This window comes from Vanessa cardui, chromosome 3 (genome assembly GCF_905220365.1).
Source record: "Vanessa cardui chromosome 3, ilVanCard2.1, whole genome shotgun sequence".
Lineage (NCBI taxonomy): Eukaryota > Metazoa > Arthropoda > Insecta > Lepidoptera > Nymphalidae > Vanessa > Vanessa cardui.
The window spans coordinates 8695562-8706643 of NC_061125.1; the positions used below are offsets into that span (position 1 = coordinate 8695562).

Genomic DNA, 11082 nt, shown 5'->3' on the forward strand with positions numbered 1-11082 from the left:
TAACTACTATTGTACCACGGATAATATAAATATAAATATAAATATAAATATAAATATAAATATAAATATAAATATAAATATAAATATAAATATAAATATAAATATAAATATAAAATATAAATATAAATATAAATATAAATATAAATATAAATATAAATATAAATATAAATATAAATATAAATATAAATATAAATATAAATATAAACATAAATATAAATATAAATATTGGACAACACCACATACCTTACTCTGATCCCAATGTATGTAGCTAAAGCACTTGTATGTGTGTGTGTTTGTACTTTTGCGGTCGGTATATAATCGAACCAGGGACCTCGGAGTGGCCTACCTATGAAAATCGGTGTACACACTACTCGACCACGGAGGTCAATTAAGAAAAACACAAGTGTATTAAATATATTTATCTTTTATGCAGGTGTTCAATACATTCGTGACTGCCCAGCCGAGCCTCGAATACCAGTGTATATGGTCGTTGGCGGTGCCGCTGGAGGTGTTGGCATTTTCTGGCTGCTTTGGGCTCAGCTTGCTAGTAGGAGCGCCACATCGACTGCTAGCGTACCCGAGCTGATACTCGCTTACACTCTGACTATATTTCTTATATGTTGGTAAGTTTAGTTGTGAAATAAATACGAGTTACTAAGGTACGAGGAACTATAGAACCTTATAAGGTTTCTCTTCTCTTCTCAGTAAATGTCTACTTCAGTTGTCGATAGTTTTATACCTAATTAATATTGAAAAGTGTTTATCAAAGTCTACTTCCTTTGAAATTTTAGTGTGTGGTATAGCTATAAATTCTATTCGTAATTACAGAACGATCTCTTCATTATATTCTTCGATTTAAAATGTATTAATTAATTATTAATATGCTTTAATTAATCATCACTGAATCTAATCGTATGGGGGGAGGGCGTATACATCTAAAAAAAGTATGTTTAATAAAAATTCCGAAACAAAATATTACTCATAAGCAGTTTCCTTTAAGAACTGCAAAGGGTATAATTTATTTTCTACCACAATTTTAAGACGGAAAATCCTTTATATACTGTGAGAAATTATAATTATTTTACTTTTAAATACTAACCTACAATATTTACCTATTATATTCCCTCTAGTAATTAATGTATTTTTAACCCATCAATAATGAAATTTTGGATAACTTTCCCCCTGAAAAAGACTCATTTCGGGACAAATATTCGTCAAGCGCACTAGAGTTTTCTAAAATATTTTCTTGCGACTTCGAGCCCGAGATGAATTATAAACAAAAATCAGTGGCATGCAAATTCAGTAGTACTTATGCAGATCATACCAGCCGATTTACCAGTACCTATTAACTGGCTCATCTCGATTTATTTTGGTAGGAAATTGAATTCATAATACGTGAATTTATTGGTAAATCTTACATTATTAATAAATATTACCCACCGGTTAACTAGCCATTCGCAGTTTTTTTTAGTTTTATTATTCGCTATCTTATTATCCCTTTTATATATAACTACTATTCTTAACGAAATTGTTGGTACAGTGTAGTCTAAAATAAAGTTTTTTTTTTATTCTGTACAGTTAGGCTGTTTAAAGATTTCTTTCAAAGTTTTAAAAATATTCCTTTAACGTTCAAGTTAATTTAATGGGTATTGTGAATAGAGTTCGTGAAAAGTTTTCGAGAAATAATAGACTGAAAATTTACGAAGGTTTTTTTTAACTTGATATAAAATTTGAAACTTGTATTTCGGCAATGTTATGAAGGATAATAGATACAATTTAATATTTATATTTTATCGAGTTTTGTAATAACATCGTAATCCATTAGTAACAAGTGTACAAATTATATAGTTTTGTGATGCTATTTAAATAGGGTATTGATACATCCTAAAGACCACTGGTAAGACCACGACTATAAACCTGAGCACTGGACCAATAAATAAAATATGTACCTAAAAGCAATTTTTTTCTTTGAGTAACGGCTGCTTGTGCTTCGCAATGCATAGCAATGCAAAGTAAATGATTAACGCCTCAGCTCAGGCCTGCTCTACACGCCGCAGGGACCAGGAGGGGTCTCAGTACCCTGGGAACCCCCTCTAAGTATTGGAGGCCCGCATAGGCGGGCCGACCGTCAGGGTGTACCGCTGGTTTTTTAGTGGGTAAACCCGGTGGACGGGCGCACTCGGCGTCCAGGAAATCGGGGAGTCCAACGATCCCCCCCCACCCTCCATCACGTGGGGGAAGCGCGTAAAGCGTTTTTCCAGCGAAAAAAAAACCTGCTCTACACTAGAAGATAAGGTTTCGAACTAACATTCACTTTCAATAAACATTGCTCCAATGCAGGTTAAATACACATGTGACAGAATGTCGACTCATACAGGTTTTCCTCGACGAATCAAAAAGATGAATTGTAAACAAGTAAACTTTGAACACGCGCAAGCTCAGCTCTTCCATGTATCTTTTCTTCTGATTTTTTTTTATGTTACTTCATGAATCCCCTTCGTTCCATTTCAGTCATATTTTTGTTTTGCGATACCGTGTCATGTTAATTGGTATCCCTCGGGATCTCTCATCCGAACGCGTTTGTTAGCGATTCATTTTGCGGGAACGATGTTTATATTGTTTTAACATTAATTAGACAATTTCAGTTGGTAAAACCAACAACAATCTTGGCATTTGCTTGTATATATTATAGATACTCATATTATATACGTTTGTCTTATTTCTTTGTGTAATTATTTGTATCTAATTATACCATACCATACCATATATAGGAGCTGAGATGGCCTAGTGGTTAGAACGCGTGCATTTTCGAGTTCAAACCCAGGCAAGCACCACTATATATACATATGTGCTTAATTTGTGTTTATAATTAATCTCGTGCTCGGCGGTGAAGGAAAACATCGTGAGGAAACCTGCATGTGTCTAATTTCGTCGAAATTCTGCCATATGTGCATTCCACCAACCCGCATTGAAACAGCGTGTTGGAATATTTTCCAAACCCTCTCCTTAATGGAAGAGGAGGCCTTATTCCAGCAGTCGGAAATTTACGGGCTGTTACTTTACTTTTTAACTTTATACCATATATAAGTTGATTTTTCCGTATATGTGATATCGAACTGCAATTAAAATTTCGTTCTAAAAACAGATATTCTGATTGCTATGAATCTTCCACATGATTTTTGATTACATTTTACCATAGTATGGTTTTTAACATTAGAGTTTTAGTATAGTTAAAACTGATTGGCATTATGAAGTTGAACAAAAGGAATTCTTATAATATAAGAAGCCGTACAATCGTATATCGAATTGATGTCTAATCAAAAATATTTTATTCTCGCATTATTGATATTAAAATAAGTTATTAGGGAAAATCGGATAAAATAAGCTTTTATCATGACAAAAAAAAATCTTAAAAAATCGTTAAGAAGCTCTTAATAAGGCTTAATAATAATAGAAAGTTTTCTTTAATTATAAATTGTATCAATAATAATCTTTAAAAAAACCTGAGGTTTACCCATCGAATCAAATAGAAATCGCCTTAAAACCATGACATCTAATACTGTTTAGTTAAATTGCTAAAATCGTCAAAGTCAATCTGATAATTGAAGCGCATGAAACCAGTCACGGCGAATACCCTCGAGCGATGACAGCTGGCAGCTGCCACAGTAATTAACTACAAACAAATAGACGTGCCAATAGTATACGTGAACTCAATGATTGAAAACCTGTGAACAATCAAAGTATTATTTATTCAAGTAGGCTCATAAAATCACTTTTGTAAAGCTACCACTAATTCGAAAAGTAGATTTAACCGACAAGAACCGCCAAATTACATAGTAATCTTTCAAACCATTTTTATTACAGAGTATGTCAATTAGGGAACATTAAATTTATATATATCCTGCCTAGAAATATGTAAATACTAAGACTACCCTTTTTATCTTATATTACTTAGTAGTAAAGTAATTAAGTATATGTTAGGCTATTGTTTTTTTTGTCATGTCAAATCTTTTAATAGGCCAAAATAAAAATTATAAATAAAATTAAATAATTATTAATATAATATTAACGCAAAAATATATGTTGAAAAGTTGAATGAAATAATTATTGCATTTATGTAACTGCTTTTATCTATGGTCTAATAATGTGTTAAATAGTGGTCTTGTTTGGGGATCCGACTTCAATACCATTTTGATAATATGTTATTTGTTCAATATCGTTTTGATTTTCATTATTATAAATACATTTTGCTTACAAGATAGACAAAAATGCTTTTTATATGAGGTGAAAAATCTGTGATTGAATTTTCCTAATAAATTGATATAAATATATAAAATTGACATAATTCTGATTTTCATAGGCAATTTTCAGAACGTCCAAATTACTATTGAGTTCATTGAACTGACTTATTTGTTCAACAGGTTCGGCTTTGGGAACTACTGGATACTCAACATCATGTGGCCAGATTTCGCACCAACTCTGTTTGAACCTAACAAATGGTGCCACCGAACTCTGTACGTGTTTGCGTTGACTCAGCTGGGCTTGGTGTGGGGCGTGATCGCTCTGATACTGATGATCATATCGGCACTGGTGATCTGTCAAGTAAGATAATTTTTCAAGTAAAGTTGTTTGACTTCGACGTAGAAGTCAATTAGTCAATAAAAACAAGAGTTACACCAATTTATTCATCCATTCATCCTCCTGCCCTATTTTATTTGGGATCGGTGCAGCATGACTTCTCCTTCCATACTTCTCTGTCAGACGTCATCTCACAAGTTTCCTTATTATATTTATTTATTTTTTATATATTTTATATATTTATTTATTATTCCTAATTATATCGTCTTTCACACAATCCATCCATCGTTTCTTTGGTCGTCTTATACCTCTACATATATCCATCCACATCCATGATCAAGGCCTTCGTCACAATATCTACTATTTTATAGATTTAACAAATTTGTGAATTTTAGTAAATTCCAAAAAGATAGATACTATTAAAATGATCAAGATTATTTATCCATACCGTAGGTTACATTTAACTCTTTTAATTAGGTATTCGGCTGCGGTTGGCTGGGACCACCGAGATACAAGTAGCAACGGCGCAGTGTCGTGCTCGAGCTGTGGCACAGAAACATCAACAACACGATGGACGTAGCTGGCGCACTCTTACCATTCACCCAAGTCGTCCGCCCTGAACTAACTATCCACGTCCAAGAAGTTCTTACTCAGGCTGATAAAGACGCACCGGACACTAAAATGAAGATTCCAGAAATAAATGAACCTGATAAGAGTGATGACGAAGGTTCAAAAAACGATATCAAAAATGTTAGTAGAAGAAATAGTGTTAGTCAAGCCTGATGGTTGTTGGTCGTGCTACCGCCGCACGGCAAGAAGCACGTGCACTTCGAGGGGGCAGACAGAGTATACTACTTCTAATTAAGACTGCTCGTGATATAAACGTCATTCATCGTCTAGCATTGCTTTTTGCAGTAGTGCATAAGTGCGTGCTCATTACCAAAGCGATCATAATAACTTTGTGATATAATAAATTTTAGTTATTTTTTTGCGCTATGTAAGATGTATTATTTGCTGTGAATAATTAAATGTAACAACGAATACATGTAAATATAGTAGAACTATATGTGGCCAATTTTAATATAATATGATATAGTCACCTTTGTAAACATATCTTATAACAACTGCGTGTAGTAGTGTATGTTATTTTGTATAAAATTATAAAAGCACAAATAGATTATTGTTAATATACAAATTATTATTAATATTATAAAATTATGTGTTGTCCAAATTATTATATTTGTGATTCGAATCTGACTCTTGAGATCATTATCTTCTTTAGATTTTTGTAATATTATAGTGATTTTCATTTTATACGTTTTCAAAGAAACATTAAAAAAAACTGCTATAAGTTATAATAATAATATACATAAATTGTACGAGGTTGGCCGATGTCAACCACTCGTTGATGATTATGGTAATTCTATCTATGTAGTCATACTGTGTTGCAAACATAAAAATATAATATTTAAAAATGATCAAATTGTTGTCCAATTTTTATGCATTTAAAAGATAATAATCGAATTATATTTTAATTCACTTCAAATACCAACAATTTAATTCATCTATTTCAAAAGTAAGTTATACACAGACGAAGTATCATTAAATTTGAGTGTATATTAGAGTAAGTTATTGCTTATTTCAGTTTCTATCGGGGTTAATTATCTCAAGGTTCAGAGAAATGGAATCATAGTAACTGCGTGGAACGGGCTTTAATAGAAATCGTGGTAACATGATATTTTTATAAATAGGTGATATTTGGATATTGTGTTTTGGTGTGCTTATCGAAACTTGATATTATTTACATAGTTTTAATATTAGAATAATATATTTATATTGAGTAACATTATTTGCAACATGATCTTTGAAACTATTCCATGAGAAACGAATACGTAAATTTTACAATATAAAAAGTAACTTTAATAATGAAATTATATGAGATTCCAGTTTGAATAAAAACGTTATCGGTTCGGTAATTTTATCGTAGGCTACAATCAGCTTTCTAAAGTAACAGTTGGCAAACGAGCAGGAAGGTCATCTTACCTACACCGGTACAACATCTTCACACCCCACGTGCAAACACTGGCGTGCTTGCGGGTGCGTTGCCGGCTTTTAAGGCAAAAATAGTAGACTTGTTGATTCTGATGCTTATGTTATACTGGTTCGGAGAAATTAACAGAGACAGTTGATTCCACAAAGTGGTAGTTCGACATAAAATTTGCCTGGAAAAATCGCCGTTTCATGAATTTATGGATATTTTGAACTACATTTGGAATTTTTAAATGATGGTGAAAATAGTGGTAAAAGATGAATAGCAATCCGATATCTCTTTGCAGAGTAAACTGATTGAATCGGTCGTAAAACTTAGACTGTCGATTCAAAATCAAATAAATAATAAAGAAAATAATTTTCCATATTATAAAAAAAAAAAATTACTATATGAATATTTATTTGCCGTGTTAGATAACAAACATTATGTACGAGCGATAACAAATATAGTATTTATCATAGTGTTTGTTCTTTTATAATGCTACTGTACTACTATAGTACTAGTAGAGGAATATTTCAAATATAGATAAATAAAACAAGAATATTGTTTCATATCAAATACGAATTTAATATTCGTTTTAAGCAACAACATATAAAATTATCATATTATCACAAGCCGAAAAATCAAATATTTTCTATTTCACATTAAAACATATTGCTTTATTATACATTAAAAGAATTATTTATTGTTTATAGAAAGATCAATAATTATTAATATTAATTTAGCTTAGAGAAAGACGTAAAAGAGTTTTATACGACAAATGTGTTTCCTTGTGATTGTCAAACGCAAGGTGCATTATACGCACAAATTTAGAAGATTAAAAACTCAGTAATGATTTCCAGATTTTAATCGGAAATATTTTATTAAACAAGACTATCTTGGTTATTTATGTATGTTTAAGCAAGTAAACTATTGAAATGATCAAAACAAAACTTCAAACAAAATTAAAATCGTCCCAGAATAGACCAATTTATGAAAAAAAGCTTTTTATATATATCTGTCTTTTATCTATTCTTCTCTATACAATATTCGTACCAATTTAATGGAATTTATTATTTATAGGTGTCTAATTATTTAAATATAATATAAGTATATTTATGTCTAGCAAGAATGCTTTAGATTTGAAATCTCTGTGTAGATAAATTTGTAGATACATATATAAAATATATAATTCTATGATTTTAGGAAAAGTATAGATTTCCGTAGTGTGTAACTGAAATGTACTAATATTTTATTAGGTAGTAATAGTAATAAGTGCAGTTTAAAGAGAATGTCAAAGTCATAATACTAAAGAGCTATTTTGTGACAAAACAATATGACGATTAGATAATGATCTGCAATATTGTCTATACTATAAATGATACGTATCAAACTACCATATCACTGTAAGATGGTTATTAACATTTCACGGGCGATAAAACGTTAACTCTTACGGAATAGCACTGCAGCCGTCTGCGCTTTTGTGTCTGAAATCTGTATGATATATCTTCGAATAAATATACCTAATATCAATGAAATAAATGTAGAATAGGTAAGTATCTTGATAATAACTGATGCGAGTTAGAAGCAGACTATGATGATTATAATAATATTCAAAGTAAATCGATGTAATAACGAAGATATTCGCCTAAGTTTCAGCATTTCATTTCTGTAACGCTTTTGTAATGAATAGAATATGAAAAGCATATATCGTACAATTTACATAATCTTAGTATTGATTAAGTGTAGTACTAAGTAATATTATATCCTATTTCATTCTTCATGTAGGTAAATCATTAGCATACATTTTTTTCTTGTAAAATTTAACCTATCGAAAAACTATTTCTGGAATTGGGAACATAGTTTTATGTAGTATTTTTATAAATAGATATTTGATCCAATTGCATAGACTGTTTCAGCGATGGCTCGTCATAATCTGACGAGGAAATTATTGTAGCATTGATCAACAATTTGATCTTCTTATGAGTAATTAAATACAAAATTAATAAACAAATTCATATTTATATATCTATAATATGTCTAATCATTATGAGATTTTGTTTCGTGTTAGCGTAATTAGTATTTACATCATAATAAATTGTATTTATAAATCACTAGTATTAGTCTTGTATTTTTATGAACATAACTAAACATATTAAAACATATACGATAAAATCGAAATTATGCAACATAAATAATCACTGTGTAATTATTAGATATTATACAATAAAATAAGTATGTCTTACTGTTATTAACTTTTATTGGTGTTTTCAAATGATTTGTGGTTTGTTTTCATATCAAAGTTTGTCACACAATTATATATAGACAAAATAAACATAGAATCAAAATATCTTACAAAAAATATTGATCATTTTTCGTAATGTTATTTTTCAAACAGTTATCACCCGAATGATCATTAAAGTTATTTAAATATTTTGGACCATAAATATTCCAAAATTATATGATATAAACTTTACATCATTCTAAAATCTGCAACCGTCTAAAGACTTTTTTTAGAAGGCTGATCTCTTGGTTCAAGATTTGACACTTATCTGGCTTACTGACTCTAGGTATTTTGAGAGGCAATAACTTCAACGCCTCGAATTGAGTACAATGATGCAGGAGATTGTGAAATAGCTTGTCGCTTATCATTTTACTATATAATCATTACATACAACATTACAGACATACATGCATTTATATCTAAATGTATAATTATGTCTAATGGGTTCTTAGTATTTTTCGTTACTATTTACAATATGTAGTGATTATTATTAGGACAAACTATAACAGCCCAGACAATGATCTAGTCTTTCTGACTACAAATATAATGGAATTTATATATGACACACTAATAACAACAGCCCGCCCACACATAAATATGATATTTATAAAGGCAGAGGGAAAAATAAACCATAGCCAAATAATAATTAAAAGTGGTTTCAGCTCAATTTATTTGTAACGTAATATTTTCTCGTAAATAAATCATACTTTTTAAAATATCGTTCGAATTTTTTTTTATAGACATTAAAAGACGCTTAAAAGTATAATTCGGAAAGATCGTGAGGTACGATGTAATACCTTTTTAATTAGTGAAAGTATAACTAATACTAGTTCCCAACAATTCGTTAAAATTTATTAATTTATCAAAGATTTATTGTTTTAAAATATTTATAGTCAAAAGTTTATTTTATTGCCAGTGACCTGGTATAAAAAAAGTAAAATTCGTAGATTTTTAATTCAAAAGATAAATTTTGCTAAAATAATAGACGTAATATAAAACCTACATACATATAAATAGACGGCCTTTTTTCCTTCAAGTGTAACGACCTCAATTTTTGATTAGTGATCAAGCCAAGGAGGATCGTTTGTATTTTATAAGCCGATATTGTGACATTTTCGAAGCGTAACATAGTATTTTACGGTCGTAACCTCAAACCCGTGACCTCCATAAAATATGAAATACGCTGCGGCAGATGTAATAAATTAACCTTCACCGCTCTACATTGTTTCTGTTTATAATACACCTCTTATACTTTGCCTTTAATTTCAATTAAAAATTGACCGTTTTGGCAAAGCTACCTATTACTGACCTTTACCGTAATGAACTGAGAGGAATATTTGTGGAAAAAGCCCAAACTAATACGTATAACGTGAATCGTCACATACAATATATTATGCACCGTAAAAAAAGCTTTTAGTAAACTAAAAATCCGTTTAAAAATTTCCATTAGACAAATTGGAATTTACTTCAATTTATTTTCAATTTTGGTAAGTTTTTGCGTTGTTTTGAAATATTGTTTCGTTGTTATAAAATATTGGAAAATCGTTGACTGGGTATCGAATTGAATAAAGGAATTGTTTTTGTTTACTTGTATATAAAGATTAATAAAAAAAATTAAAACTACACGTAATTGCGGTCCGAGAAAAATTTTCATTATTTTCAAAATTTTTGAGGTCTTAAAAATAGATCACATCCCACATTCACAAAGAATTAATTTTACTTGGAGATAAATTGTTTAACCTTAAACTATTAAAGACAAACATTAAATTTCAGACCAACAAAATATATAAAAGTACATAAATATAAGTACTACTTATTTAATTAATGAATTTATTCCGCAATTTATCTTAAAAACTGTTTTCTTTAATTATTAAAGTAATTTATATTAATGCTATCAAGAAACTAAATTTTTCCATTAATTAGTTTTTTTTATTATTTTTCACTATTGACTTTTTGCTCATATTTGTGCTACTTATGTTTTTAAAATAAACAATTATATATTTATAAATATATAATTAAAATCTGATATATTACTTACATTTATTTTCCATTATTAAATCTTTTAGATAACAAAAGAATCATAGTTAGGTGCTGGTAAGTGATCACATCTGTGAGCGTTGTATGATAACTATGATGCTAATATCTAAATTATCGACATACTGTTAACAGTGAAATTAAGTTTCCATTAAAC

At 29.8% G+C, this 11082-nt stretch overlaps 1 protein-coding gene across 1 annotated transcript; it reads left to right on the top strand.

Moving 5' to 3' along the window:
* Window positions 1-440: 440 nt before the first annotated feature.
* LOC124543728 (transmembrane protein 272-like) lies at window positions 441-5694 on the top strand. Its single transcript, XM_047122003.1, has 3 exons — window positions 441-623; window positions 4422-4602; window positions 5056-5694. Exons 1-3 carry the CDS (start codon window positions 484-486, stop codon window positions 5095-5097), a joined length of 363 nt encoding a protein of 120 aa, XP_046977959.1. The 5' UTR covers window positions 441-483; the 3' UTR covers window positions 5098-5694.
* The last annotated feature ends 5388 nt before the right edge of the window (window positions 5695-11082 follow it).

Coding starts and splice junctions, on each gene's coding strand:
- LOC124543728 (XM_047122003.1), top strand. CDS start 484: ATGGTCGTTGGCGGTGCCGCTGGAGGTGTTGGCATTTTCTGGCTGCTT. Junction 624..4,421: donor ACTATATTTCTTATATGTTG/GTAAGTTTAGTT, acceptor TTTGTTCAACAG/GTTCGGCTTTGGGAACTACT. Junction 4,603..5,055: donor CGGCACTGGTGATCTGTCAA/GTAAGATAATTT, acceptor TCTTTTAATTAG/GTATTCGGCTGCGGTTGGCT.